Source organism: Helianthus annuus, chromosome 6 (assembly GCF_002127325.2).
Source record: "Helianthus annuus cultivar XRQ/B chromosome 6, HanXRQr2.0-SUNRISE, whole genome shotgun sequence".
NCBI lineage: Eukaryota > Viridiplantae > Streptophyta > Magnoliopsida > Asterales > Asteraceae > Helianthus > Helianthus annuus.
Genome location: NC_035438.2, coordinates 43,979,577 through 43,994,759, shown reverse-complemented (window position 1 = coordinate 43,994,759; position 15,183 = coordinate 43,979,577). Strand labels below are relative to the sequence as shown.

The following is a 15,183-nucleotide window of genomic DNA, read 5'->3' as shown; positions in this document are numbered from 1 at the left end:
CTTTTAAGATTCTGGAGAGAATCGGAAAAGTCACCTACAGACTCGAACTACCGGAGGAACTTAGTAACGTCCACCCAACTTTCCATGTGTCAGACCTCCGAAAATGCCTAGCTGATCATGATCTGATTGTACCTCTCGACGACCTTCAAGTCAATGAAACACTGCATTTCGTAGAAAAGCCTGTCGAAATCATGGATCGCCAAACCAAGCAACTCAGATGCTCGTGCATCCCTATCGTGAAAGTCCAATGGGAAGGCAAACGAGGCGCGGAGTTTACTTGGAAACTCGAAAGCGACATGAAGGTGAAGTACCCGAAGTTGTTCAAATGAAAGTTTTGTTAGGACCAAACGCAAGAACATGCAATTTAACGTGATTCTATTGAATATACGACAAGTGCAAGCAAGCACCAAGCTCCAAGCTCTCAAACGTGAATCACGGTGTTGTACAGCTTTCAGCCTAATTTCGGGACGAAATTCCCTAAACAAGGGGAGGCTGTAACACCCCGTGTTTTTGAATGTCTAAGTCAAAGTCAAAGTCCAAGTCAAGTTTGACTTCCTTGACTGTAATTAGTCTATTGTATGTTTTATTATCTGTACTATGTGGAGTAAGTGTTGTTAATTAAAGGAATCGAAGTAATCGAATATTTAATCTACGCGAAACGCTTTACGACTGTGAATAGTAGGAAGTAACAATGCGATAAAGTCAATCAATCAATAATCAAGCTAATCGAATCATCAATCGAACTCGAAACTCGAATTATGCGAATTTGGTGTTATATTACGTGTGTGTGTGCCTTACGTGTTACCTGTGAGTGCTTACTTTATGTTATGTGTGGTGATCAATCGAATCAAAACTCGAAACTCAATCGAACTCAATCGAAATCGAATTATGATGAATGGTAGCGAAAGGATAGTGTGAAATATAGATGCTTGTATGTAGATATAGTGGTTGGGATTAAAAGTAATTTGAATAGGAAACTCTATCGTACTCATATCGTCTTCAATCGAAATCGAAATATCAGAAATCGTCGCACCAAACACTCAAAGCAAGCTGTGGATCGATCAGGCTCCTAGCCGATCGAGTAGGTTGTCCGATCGGGATGCCTGGCCAATCGGCCAGCTCTTTCCCCTTTTGGAAGCCTATAAATAGGCCTGTCATTGTCATTCTTTCCACTTTTGGAAACCCTCTGACCGACCAGCTCGTGCTCCCCTTCTTTTCTCAGATTTCTCTCAATCCCGGTAAGATTTCATCCTAAATCTTGTACTTTCTTGATCAGTACATGCTCCTACACCTTTCTATCTTTCAAATCTTGGTTTCTAACCGTGAAATCATCAAGATCTAAGCATTCTAGGATGATGTCATCATGGTGTTCTTCAAGAACATCATGTTTTGGCCTCAATCCACCAAGAATCACTTGGATCTAGCCGATTTCCACATAAACAAACTAAGATCTATCACAGATCTGAACATTTACATGGTATGAAGGATTGAAAGAAGGATTTCCAACTTTCTTTCAACTCTTTTACACTCAATGCCATCAAACCGATAGAAACGGAGCTTGAGCCAACTCACTAAACATTCTAATGGTTGTGTGGTTCAAGATTCGGATTCTATCTACGAGGTTCACCGATTTCGGGTTAAACATTAAACTACCGTTCTGAACCGTTCACCGGCCGGATTTGGGTGATTCCTGTCCGAGCATAGGGAACAAGTAAGAACGAAGGTGCCATTGTTTAACTCGTTGTCAGAATACCTCGACATAACGTCAAACAATCAGAACAGCCAAGTGTTAGACGAATAGGCCGACCAGGTCAGAATGTTGACCGATCGAACAGGCTGTTCGAACGAACAGCCCAACCGATCGGACATGTCAGCCGATCGACCAGGCCAGCCTATCGGCTAGCACATGGCCCCACACTTTGACAATTTCATGAAGTCTAGTATTGAACGAAGTGTTGTTCGATCGAACTACGGTTTGGGTTGAATTACTCTTCGGATCATGAAATACTATGCTTCAACACTTAATCGATTTTCAACTCGTTCGATGTATTGGAGTGCCACCCGATCGAACATGCTGTTCGATCAGGTGACATCCTGCTGAGGACTTACTACTGAAGTGTCTAAGCGATCGGTTAAGCCGGCCGATCGAATAGGCTGTTCGATCGATCGACCTGAAAGGAAAGAACACTTCAATGTTCTCAAATACTACAAGGAAAACTTCAAAAGGTCAAGCCATCATACACAAACACATCCTACTCAAAGGAAGATACAATCCACTCGAACAGTCCAACCGATCGAGCCTACCGGCCGATCGAACGGGCTGTCCGAACGGACTGTCCAACCGAACAAACAACCCGTTCGATCGAACCTACAGTTCGATCGACCAGGCTGTTCGACCCATCATCACTTGTTTTCCTTTAACGCGTTACTCATCATTATGCTATCGAACTATTCAGGCTAACCCTACTCTCAAGCGCTCCCTTCAATCCATCAATCAATCGCTGTGAGTATACTCGAACCCTTTTTGCTTTAGCACTTTTGGGTGTTACATACGTTACTTATCTAAAATCACAATCGATCACACTACTCAACTATTTAAACGCTAACCGTTCTGCATGTATTACGTGACTAAATGAATGCTTGTTGTTATGTTTACACGTGGAATGCTGTCTACCTGCCTTAATGACGTAGTACTATAGTTTGGACTCAGCACCCGTTCACACGGGGGTTCTTAAGGACAATTAATTGCATGGATTACGGTGGTAATCATGTATTGCGAACTGCCTCGGGCAGTCAACCCGCAGTCATTGGTATCGATAGATCCATGTCGATAATTAACATGCTTTGTTTTCCTCTATGTACGTGCTGGTTATGCGTAAACTATTTCGAACTCTATATGCTATTATCAAACTTGTATGCTCACCTTTACATTATATGTATTGACTTTATTTTAACGTATGTGACAGGCAATTAGGATGCTTATCTGCTAGGAAGGCGAGCTTATAATAAGCGTCTAGAGCATAGTTGTCTGTAGATCTTGCAGATCGAGTCTCTAGAGGCATTTGAACAATTATATTATTTATATTTGAATCTGAGTTGACGGAACAGAATATTTGACTAGATGTTATTTGTAATAATTTGTTTTGCCATTTGAGGCACGGTATGGGACGTGTTACATAAATTGAATGGTAATGATAGTTGTTATGGAAACTTCTGGACAATCTGTTTCGCTCAGTGCCATGCCCCGATGATTCCGCCATCGGTTGGGGTGTGACATGTTTGTTTTTCTGTTCTTAAATAAACAATATTTCAAAAACCCTAAAAATTTGAAAAATTAAAAACCAAAAATATGTTTTTAGTTTGTTAAAAATTTGAAAAACCAAAAATATGTTTGTTTTTAATTTTTGTCAAATATAGAATATTATAAAAAAAATATGTGTTGATTGAATATGCCGAAACCCTCACGTCTGAACAAACATGATTACTTTCACAAGATTGAAAAACAGTTTTCAAACTGTCAAAAATCAATGGGTTGTAAATCATGGGGGTAATTGTTACTTTATATTAGATTTTCTGTAAAACAGAGCACAGTTAGCAGGAAATGGATGGCGAGACAAAGCTATCAGTATCGGGTTGTCAAATTTTTTAATGGTTTTGCATTTTAGGGGGAGAAAAATTGTCAGAAAATCCAAAAACATTAGAAAATTTGAAAAAGCCAAAAACATGATAAAATTCAAAAAACTGAGTTTTGTGTAAAAAGAGGAAATGATAGTACATCAGTAGACAGTTACAATATGCTAAAGAAATGTAATGATTAAATAGTGTTAAACAGTCTCACTGATGTTATGCCGATATGTTTTTATACATTTAGTAAACTTTTCCGGGATATAAATCTAAATTCAAACTTGCTTATTTCGTGGGGAACCCTACCTGGATATATAGGTAACCCCTGAAATCTCGTTTGAAAGGTCCCTCTTTCTGAGATACTAGGTCTTTATGCTTAGTGATATCTGGGGTATTATTCCGAGACTTCTGCTGAATGGAAGTTCTGACCTAGTCTCCGAATAATACTTTCTGCATTGCTTGAAATATAGCATCGCCCTCAGCATAAAAAATGATGAAACATTGAAAAATGCTAATCATGTGTTGTTGAAGAAAAGATTCTCTAAAGGGAACATACCTAAAGTCGAACCGTCATCTCTCTGCTGAACGGAAGTTCTGACCTGAGCTCTCACGGTCTCGCATTTAACCCTTTACATATATCATCTAGGTATACTCACCTGTAAGACTGAATATTGGGATCTGGATACGGGAGTATATTCAAGAGGTGGGACACATGAATGAGTTTAAGTTCTTAAAACACCTAATTCGTATCCTGAATAAGTTGAAATTTGTGTGAAAATTTAAGTGGATCAGTATATCGACAATCTAAGTGAATTGTTTAATTCTTAATGTGTAACTAAGCTCAACGGTACTTGTGACTTGTCAAAAACTGATATGATCCTCTGACGCATACTCAAACAAAAATATTGTCTGTAAATATGTTTGTACATATTTCTTTATTGCTTTATATTTTCAGAAAAATACAAAAAGATTTTGAATTCTGCTTTATTTTCGACAACCGATGTCTGAGATGTTGGGTTTCACAATCTAAGTAAGCTGATTGTGTTTCTGAAAATAAAACAAGTTCATTAATTTGAAACTTGAATTAAAAAAAACAAAAATTTCAAAAACAGTTTGTGATATCTCCAAGGTCATTAGTTTGGACTTGGATGATTAACTATGAGGGATTTGGATGCTTATACTGTTAAAAAAGCCAGTTTCTGATTCTGTCCGCTGAAACTGCCAAATTAATGAAGTTTGTTGATAGGGGGAGTAGTTTAGAAGGTTTGATTTGGAAAACATTATATTTATAGATGTTTGAGTGATTGCAGATAGTCCAGACTACGATCCCGAGAGCAGAGTCTAAGGGGGAGTCTGAAGACAAGCTTGAAGCAAGGGGGAGCTTGTAGATGGAAAGCTAGGTGTCGATCCCAAAGCTTGGAAGCATGACGAAAGGGGGAGTCTGAAGCTGATAGAAGAAGATAAAGATTGAAGGATGCTTACAATGTTACAATTTGGATGAGAAGGCAGAATGATCAAGACTGAAGATGTGTCATGCTGAAGACTAGACACTGAAGACTTCGTCAACATCCAAGGGGGAGTCTGTTAGTGCACTATGCCTGTTGACTTCGTCTTGTATCATGTAATAGGATAGAATAGGATAATCAGTGCCCGAGGTTCGAGAATCAAGTTTTAGTGGATATAGAGATGATTCCGCTTGAAAGTGCAAGGAGACATTTCAAGCGAAATCAGAACTATCTGATTCCGCTTGAAATCACCTTTGTCCATTTCAAGCGGAATACAAACACTATATATAGGGCACTTGTCATTTTCATTGAGCACGACTTCAGAATTTGTAACGATGTGCTGCCAAAATTTGTCCAGGTTGTAATAGTTGTTATAATCAATAATAGAGACAAATTAAAGAGTATCAAGCTGTTTCCACATCCATTTCACTGATTCCGCCTTTGAATTGGATATAAAGCTCTTCTGAACGACTCGTTCGGGTCCTAACAACGATCCTACACTAAATTTCTTTTATTTTTCCTTATACTCCATTTAATCTATTTGTACTTATATTTTTAGTTGTAATTACAAATATTTTTTTTACAATATATTTATTTGTTTTTATGGTTTTTTGCACAACTTTCATTGAAAAAGAAGTAGTATACGCAATAGAGTATCTTTTTTATATCGTAAGCTATTGCGAATGTTAGCATTGTACCAGTACCGTGTGAACGAAACTGATTCCTTACCAAGAATATCGATACCACGTGGATTTCGACTAAACAATATAGATGTTCTTGTCCGTACTATTAGAACCACTACTGATAAACAAATTGCGACGTGCTTATTTTTATTAATTTAAATATATGTCTCACTGATAATGAAGTTTTATTCACAACAAAGTGTTTTTTGGATCGTAAGCTATAGCAAGTGTGGGTATGGTACAGAAACCGTGACCAACCAAACTAATATTGTCTCAACAATATCGGTATCACGGCGATTCCATCCGAACAACATCAGTATTGGTATCAATACGATGTGAGTTGTTAGTAATATTCGTTTTTACAATTTTCATCAATGTAAAACACGTATCGTCATCCTTTTGGGTATATAATGACTCTTTCTATTGCTATACCGAGTGGGTACCGTATCAATATCGTAAGGAATTAAACTGATGTCGACTGAATTCCCGCTGCAACGCGCGGGGACTCTTCCTAGATAATATACAAGTTTATACATCGTCACTTTTACTTCAAATATTTATAACATTACTTTTGTAGATACATAAGTACATGTCACTTAAGTTTTATTATCGGTCATATTATTGGCACAATTGTGAATCTTAAATCGACAGCATCAATACGGGTAGTATAGGACTATACGACCCGTGTTATGCAAAAATCAATTCGCAATGTCAGTCAAAGGTTGATAATGTCTTCACATGTTAAACCTACACGGGTCGTATAGGTTTATTCGACCCGTATCAATACGAGGTTGCCACTCTCTGACAGAAAGTCATCACGTGCAAACCCTATACAAGTCGAATAGACCTATACGACCCGTATCAAGTACGAAGTTAGCTTTCTGTCATTCAACAGTGACAGAAAAAGACATAAAATGATGTGACGCCAGCCCTATATGGGTCGTATAAGCCTATACGACCCGTACTGACATGTGAAATTGAATTATGTTTTACCTTTATAAATGAGGAAGAGGAAGAAGAAGGATTAATTTCATTTTCTTCTCTTCATTCTTTCTTTCTTTCGACAAAGCATTCATTCCACCACGTCTTATTTCAATCTCAATTACTATTTTGGCGAGTCGTCTTGCAATAACACGAGCACGTTTATTTCGGAAAGCAATGTGGTATAGTATTTTTTTTAACTTGTTTTGTTTGTAATGTTTATGAAATAGTTACCACACCGTTATTTTAGGAGAGGTCTATTGTCTCTGATTCTTATGATGGGAGGGTAGATGTGATCACGCGGAGGAGGTCATGTCCGGCTTTCGTTCCCATCACAAGGAATCGTTGTTGTCAGACCTGAACGAGGTAAACATTTATTTACTTATTTGTATTCGGTGGATGTAAAATGACAAAATTACCCTTCATCTTCTCCACTCTATAAAAACAAAACAACCCCACGCCAACCACCCCCACCTTTCTCTCTGTTTCCCTCACCATTAACCACCACCAACCATCACCCACAGCCAACTCAAAACAATTCAAAATTATTAATTCCTTAATGTAGAAATTCGAAAAACAGTCTCTGATTCGAAAACAATTCCACTGCCATGTGATAAATAAAATCAATAGTTGAAATCAAATTCTTAATTCGAAATGATTAATTTCTTAATGTAGAAATTCAATAAGTTGGTTTGGTTTCTCTGTTCGTCCACATTAATTGTCAATACTCGTTCTGTTAATCGGGATTTTGCTAGAAATTTAGAGGTAACGATGAGGGTTTTTTAAAGTTTGTTCGCGTTTAATAAACAAAGGAACAATACCAAAGGTTTTTGTTTGTTGAATTTAACGAACAAACGTACACATGTTACGCTTTTCTCTTGAGTTGGCTGTGGGTGGTGGTTGGTGGTTAATGGTGGGGGAAACAGAGAGAAAGGTGGGGGGTGGGTGGGTTTGGGGTGGGGTTGTTTTGTTTTTATAAAGTGGAGAAGATGAAGGGTAATTTTGTCATTTCACATCCACTTAACGAAGAAAACTAACGGATATCCACTCCAGGGACTATCCAAGTAACAAACTGTCAAACCACAGGGAGCACTGGTGTAATTTCCAAAAGTTGGGGACTATAGGTGTTATTTTGCAAAACCACATGGACTATCCGTGCATTTTACTCTATTATTTTATAATCCCAAGACTTTCGTTGTGGTATATGTGAATATCTATATCAATCGTCACAAATAAACCTCAAGTTCAGACTCACCGGGAAATCAGGCTCACTGGAAAATCAGGGTGTGACAATTTGAAAAGAAGAGGTTAGTGTACCTTAGGGTAGTGGGGGTAGCCCCTAAATGTAGTTTAACATGAAAAAAACACATCTATTATTGTTGTTTTTATTATTATTATTATTATTATTATTATTATTATTATTATTATTATTATTATTATTATTATTATTATTATTATTATTATTATTATTATTATTATTACCGGTATTGGATTTAAATAACATAACTTTCATTATTTTGCCGATAGCACTCTCAATTTACGAATTGTACCACGTTACTCTCAACTTTTAACTTATTTTTTTCTAACACTCTCAAAATAACTGAACCCTAATCTTATTAGTTTTTGGTGATATGACACTTCTTAGTTTAATCATAACAACGTTGTTTTGATGAATTTTACATCTAACTGTCTAACTAAACCCCATATTCACTTTCCTTAAAATTTTAATAAGCTTTTCAACTTTTCAAAACTGGATGCATAACTTCTCATATTGTTTTTATAAATAAAATAATTCCCTACAATCATCCTCCGTCTATAATAATGAATATAAATTTTAAGTCAAGATACAGTAAATGTTAAATACCAACAAAATAGATGACTAGAAAGTGGTCTACAAAGTGGTCCCAAATATGTTTTCTAGAACTTTGTACCAAAATAATTCCTTGCAATTATCCTCCATCCGTTTTGGTCCTCGTGGTTTCTAGACTTTATTTTGAAAGTCATAGTCCACTTTTTCATCAATTTAATTTCATCGTTTGTTAGTGAACAAAAATTCCATGTGGCCTTGTGATGGCTCAATTTCAAATAAAGTGTTTGTGATTTGATAGATTAAATCGAATAATGGTTTCATATGGCAATAGAGATGTGGTATGAGAAGGTTGTAGACTATGGAAACTTATAGAGCTGTTTGAGGCATTGGCTTATGCTCACATGAATCAAGGATAAGTTAACCCAGGGCACAAGAGTGTATTTTTTTCTATGATATCCTAAAGATGTTAAAGGCTTTTGACTTTGGAGATTAGATGGTGTAAGCATTGAAGTCATTACTACTAGGGAGATTATAGAGGACACCAAACATAAGGGCTTAGACTAAAACTAAGAGGTAATTACACTAATAGTCTTCTATGTGGATTGACCCTAGTCACATATTTGGGGTCTAAGTTTGAAATTTTGCTTGTTTAAGTTATATGTTTTAATTTATCTTATAACAATTTTAGCATCTAACACTATCTTCTATATGGTATATTGGTAGATTTGTGTAAAATAAATAAAATACCCTTTTAGTCATGAAAACTAGAAATTAAACCAAATGGACTTTGTGATTTACTCAAAGTTATATTGTTTTTTATTTAACCCCCCCCCTCCCCCACGCGCGCGTGAATGCCACCACAATGCCACCAATTTCTCACTCACACCCACCAATCTCTCACCCTCATAACCACCATCCAATCAATCTCTCGTCTCAACAACCAAACATAGTAGTCGCCGCACCTTTTACTTGTCCACTATGTGTCTGTCTCCACTGCGTTTTTTCAGCAAAGCCACTTAAAAACACCACACAACGTATAAGATCATTAATCTATTTTCCCCATAGTCGTTTGCACAAACCAGAAATTGTACACTAATTTAAAACTAGGATTTCAATTGTTGGCTTGTATTATTATATGGATATAGTTTCCATTAGGGTTTCAATCGTGCACAAATACATATGGAAGACTATGACTAGAACTTGAAAGTGAAGTGCCCAATGTATATAACTATAGAACAACTAAAGTAAGAACCACAAATGTTTACCAATACTAACTTACAATTGTGAACGGGTAGTAAAGTCAGTGACGGATTTAGAAAGAAAAGTTTTTGATAAAATAATCGATATTCTCATTTGTCAACAATTGATTAAGGAGGAGGAAGAATAAAATAGAAGTTTTGTTAGTGTATCAAATGACAAGGGGTATATACATAAATACATAATCAACTCTAAAAGTGATTTTGTTTGATTCAAGGTTGTATCATATAGGGTGGGCCGAGTGGGTCAATCAATAGTGTCTTTATCTCGAAACGGATAAGGCAACCGATCAAACAATTTGTTCTTCGGTTCTTTCTTCCCCAAATCCTTCCATCCTTCACTGAACTCTCACTACAACAACCCTATCATCCACACAACCACAACTTCAAACTTCATTCTCTTTCTCTCTCTCTCTCTCTCGCTCTCTCTCTACCCATCTATCAATCACTCATCTTGTCAATACAGACTTGCCTAACACGCATACGATATTGAACTAACGGAAGACACGTTGCATCTCTTCGTTGCAGTTACGGTACTCTATTCTTGATCATACTTCATCGTTGCCGTTACGTTACTCTAATCTTTGATCATAATTGTTTGATTTCTGTTATCATTCAGCTGAAATTATAGGAAATTGATGTGGGTTTAGCCGTTAAGGTCAGTTATTCTTGATCATTGATTATTCATGTGTAGTTGTAAAAAGATTTGATTTTTGTAAAGACTAGAAGTTCTGGTGAATTGGGTGTTAATAGAATACATATTAGGGTTAGAAAGTTAGAATCTTGGGCTTAGAAAATGGATTTAAGTAGCGAGGCGACTGTTGAAGCGTTTTCGATCGGACCGTCATCGGTTTTTGGCAGGACTATAGCTTTTAAAGTTCTGTTCTTGAAGTCAATGTCACACTTGAGGCTGCATATAAGTAATCTGTTGGCTTATTACTTTAGAACCATTAGGGGTTATGTGTCGGGTACGGTTGTGCCGGTGATCTCGTGGTTGCATCCGCGCAACCCGCAAGGGATACTAGTGTTGGTGACGGTAATGGCGTTTTTGCTTAAACGGTGCACGAATGTGAAAACGAGAGCTGAGATGGCTTACAAGAGGAAGTTTTGGAGGAATATGATGCGGGCTGCGGTGACGTATGAGGAATGGGCTCATGCGGCTAAGATGTTGGATAAGGAAACACCGAGAATGAACGAGTTTAATCTTTACGATGAAGAGCTTGTGAGGAACAAACTTCAAGAGCTTAGGCACCGTCGTCAAGAAGGTTGTTTACGAGATGTTATATTTTATATGCGGGCCGATTTGGTTAGAAATCTTGGTAATATGTGCAACCCTGAGCTTCATAAGGGTAGACATCAAGTACCGAAGCTTATAAAAGAGTATATCGATGAGGTTTCAACGCAGTTAAGGATGGTTTGTGATTCCGACTGTGAAGAACTTCTTTTGGAAGAACGGCTTGCGTTTATGCACGAGACAAGACATGCTTTTGGAAGAACAGCTTTGCTTCTAAGCGGTGGTGCTTCTCTCGGGGCTTTTCACGTAGGTGTAGTGAAAACATTAGTAGAACATAAGCTTTTGCCCCGAATAATCGCGGGGTCTAGCGTTGGATCCATTATCTGTGCTGTTATCGCCACCAAGTCATGGCCTGAGGTTCAAAGTTTTTTTGAGGAATCGTTTGATTCTTTTCAGTTTTTCGGTCAATTGGGTGGAATTTTCAGTATTTTCAAGAGGGTTACGACTCTCGGAGCGCTACACGACATTAGATGTTTGCAGGTGCTATTAAGAAACCTGACAAATAATCTTACATTTCAAGAAGCTTACGACATGACGGGTCGTGTTCTTGGCATAACCGTATGCTCACCAAGAAAACACGAACCTCCAAGATGTCTTAACTACTTAACGTCACCGCATGTTGTTATATGGAGTGCGGTTACCGCTTCTTGTGCTTTCCCAGGCCTTTTTGAAGCTCAGGAGCTTATGGCAAAGGATAGAAGTGGAGAACTTGTTCCATATCACCCACCGTTCCACTGGGGCCCGGAAGAAGCCAATGGGAGTTCTACACGTCGTTGGAGGGACGGTAGCTTGGAGATAGATCTACCGATGATGCAACTGAAAGAGCTCTTTAATGTTAATCATTTTATCGTAAGTCAAGCAAATCCTCATATTTCCCCCCTACTCAGGATCAAAGAAGTTGTGAGAGCTTATGGCGGAAGGTTTGCGGCAAAGGTGCGTGCTTTTATTTTCTTTTAATTCGAGTCATTTTGGTTATCATATGAAATAATGAAAATTAATCATTAGTCTAGTGACATAGGAAACCAGCATATGCATAGATGTCAATAGCGGTCGTAGCGAGCGCTATAGCGTGCGCCGCTACGTAGCGAAGCGGATTGATGGCGCTGTATAGGATTTAGCAACAAATAGCGAAATTTCATGATTTTTTTAATTTAATTTATATTTTTGATAAAATATACACATAAATATTTTCGTAATTTTTCTTCTAGTGTATCTCTAAACATGAATTCTTTATCGCTACGTAGTATATAGGTGGCTTGTCGCTATTGTCCGTTGTTCGCTATTGACAGCTATGAGCATATGATTCAATTCATTTTAAATAGATTTCTGTATTTTGTGCGATTTAACGTTGTTCCTTCTCAGCTTGCGCATCTAGTTGAGATGGAGGTGAAATACCGATGCAACCAGGTCTTGGAACTTGGTTTCCCGTTAGGTGGACTTGCAAAGCTATTTGCTCAAGATTGGGAGGGTGATGTCACCATTGTGATGCCTGCTACCTTAGCTCAGGTGTGTCTTTATATTTTTTAAATGAAAATTTTTCATTTTAAGAAGTTATCGTCTTAGGGGTGTTTATAAAGCTTGCAGCTCGTGGCTCGCTCGGGAAAAGCTTGATAAAATTTCGGCTTGACAAAAGCTTGGTTGTAAATGAGCTGGCTCGGTTTGGCTCGATTTGTAAACGAGCCTGAGCCTGAGCCCGAGCTAGGCCTGGCTCGGCTCTTGAGCTCGCGAGCCAGCTCGGATTATTTTATTTTATATAGATTAATGGTAATTTTAAATGTACTAAAATAAAAAATATGTGGGAGGGGGTTAAAGTGTTAACATTTTAAGTTTAATTAATCACTAATATAAATATATGGGAAAATAAACAAAAATTATATTTGTAATTCTTTTAATATGACTTTCAGTCTTTAAAATATTAGAAAAATATAAATAATAAATATATGCATAAGTTTTTTTGAAGTCATCGTATTTGTAAAAAAGGACTTGAAAAATAAAAAAAATGAAAAAATATTAACAAGCCGCCTCGAACATTTTACGAGCCGAGTTCGAGCTCGATTTTTCAGCTCGATAAAATAAACAAGCCGAGCCGAGATGGCTCGTTCAATTGTTCAAGTTTGAATTCGAGCTCAACCTGGCTCGGTTACAGCCGTAAATCATCTCAAGAAAGTTGCATTTGGTTTGACTTCTAATATTATGCGGACATTAAAGGTTATTTTTACACTTATCTCATGTGTCCATAAAATAGTAGCCAACAAAACATTGCTATCTTTGATTTGCTAAATTCATTTTACTTATGTGATCCAGTACTCAAAAATCATACGGAACCCGTCACATTTAGAGATTCAAAAAGCCGCAAACCAAGGAAGGAAACGTACATGGGAAAAGCTTTCAGCCATAAAAGCCAATTGCGGGATCGAGCTTGTTCTCGATGAGTGTGTCGCAATTCTCAACCACATGCGTAGGCTAAAAAGGAGTGCAGAACGCGCGACTTCCGCTACTCATGGGTTAGCCAACACGACCCGGTTTAACGCATCCAAACGAATCCCTTCTTGGAACTGCATGGCTCGAGAGAACTCAACCGGGTCGTTAGAAGACCTTGCTGACGTGTCATCCTCTCTCCACCAGCGGAACTGGAGGTTCAACCACAACGCGCATGACGGAAGTGATAGTGAATCTGAAACTGCAGAGTTAAATTCGTGGACGAGATCCGGTGGACCTTTGATGAGAACCGCTTCAGCTGATCAATTTGTCGATTTTGTTCAAAACTTGGATTTCGATCCCAAAACGACAAACAAGGCAATGCCACATCATCAGAACTCAAGCTTTGATATAGAACCCGATCAAAGGGATACAAACAATAGAGTTCATACGAGCATTACGGTTACTGAAGGTGATCTTCTGCAGCCTGAGATGATTCATAATGGTATTGTGTTTAATGTTGTGAAGAGGGGAGACTTGACGCCATCGAACAGGAGCCTTGATTCGGACAATATCAACTCGCCTTCTGCGGTTGCTGAGTGTGTGCAACTTGAGTGTCCCGAGAAGGAGACAGATGCTAGCTCGGGTTCTGAATATGGTGATGCTGATATCCGCAATGATAACCATGTCAGCAGACGCGAATCCACTAGCGACATGAAGGATCATACAATCCATGATGATGATGATGATGGTGATGTTAGTCCCCGAGGTGACAGTGATCACTAACTGTTGTAATTTGGTCGCGCTTATGTTATTCAGGTTTTCGAGATCTTGCATTGTTAGCTGATCGCCTGATACTGTACATACAAAACCTATCATTCGATGTTAAAAACGTATCTAGAAAACTGACATCTACCAGTAGACGAGGATTTGTCCTCGAAAATTCTACTAGTCCGAAAAATTGGAGACTAATACGTTGGATATTTTTACGATACTTTTACCGGGTCGCAGATAAACTTTACCTGCAAGTCTGTTGCTATTGAGTGAACTGAGTAAGAGAAACTCTCATGCCTCCATCCAAACAAGAAAAAAAACCAAGCGAAACAGTCTTTTTTTATAAATTTTGTTGGGCCAAAAATGGTTTGGTCTGTTATGTATCAATGGACAAAGTAATAATTATATGGCAACAAAGTACTGAATAAATCATCAAAAGTCTAGCACAAGCTATAAATAAAAAATAGAGGAAACTTTCGTTTTGCTCCCTTTGATCGTTTTAACGGTTTTGCCCTAATTCTTTAAAAATAGTCATTTTACTCAAATAGTTTACTATGTTTTTCTCATTTGCTCCTCGTCTCTAACTCTATTCAAATTGATTGTTCACTGAAAGGGTATTTTGGTAACTTTAAGTATAAAACTAAGGGTATTAAAATAAAGATATATTTATTTATATATATAAAATAAAAAAACTCATCTCTCCCTCGTTCACCCCTCCCCCCTCTCTCTATACTTTCTCTACAACCAGTCACCACCACCACCTCACCAACCACCACCACCACCTGCCGACCACCCCATCACCACCTCCTCCCCTTCGCCGGTATGAAATTTAAAGCAT

The 15,183-nt window shown here is 37.9% G+C and overlaps 1 protein-coding gene across 2 annotated transcripts; it reads left to right on the top strand.

Moving 5' to 3' along the window:
- The first annotated feature begins 10,095 nt into the window (after positions 1-10,095).
- Positions 10,096-14,565, top strand: LOC110865336 (triacylglycerol lipase SDP1). Of its 2 annotated transcripts, XM_022114577.2 has the most exons (4): positions 10,139-10,392; positions 10,479-12,086; positions 12,516-12,659; positions 13,458-14,565. In XM_022114577.2, the coding sequence occupies exons 2-4, from the start codon at positions 10,656-10,658 to the stop codon at positions 14,355-14,357; spliced, it is 2,475 nt and encodes an 824-aa protein (XP_021970269.1). In that variant the 5' UTR covers positions 10,139-10,392; positions 10,479-10,655; the 3' UTR covers positions 14,358-14,565. The 2 variants fall into 2 exon arrangements, with proteins under 2 accessions (XP_021970268.1, XP_021970269.1); XM_022114576.2 differs by having other exon boundaries at positions 10,096-12,086.
- Positions 14,566-15,183: the final 618 nt, after the last annotated feature.

Excerpts from the sequence above, each read along its gene's own strand:
- LOC110865336 (XM_022114576.2), top strand. The coding sequence starts at position 10,656 with ATGGATTTAAGTAGCGAGGCGACTGTTGAAGCGTTTTCGATCGGACCG. Across the intron at positions 12,087-12,515 it reads GCGGAAGGTTTGCGGCAAAG|CTTGCGCATCTAGTTGAGAT; the intron begins GTGCGTGCTTTT and ends GTTCCTTCTCAG. Across the intron at positions 12,660-13,457 it reads TGCCTGCTACCTTAGCTCAG|TACTCAAAAATCATACGGAA; the intron begins GTGTGTCTTTAT and ends TATGTGATCCAG.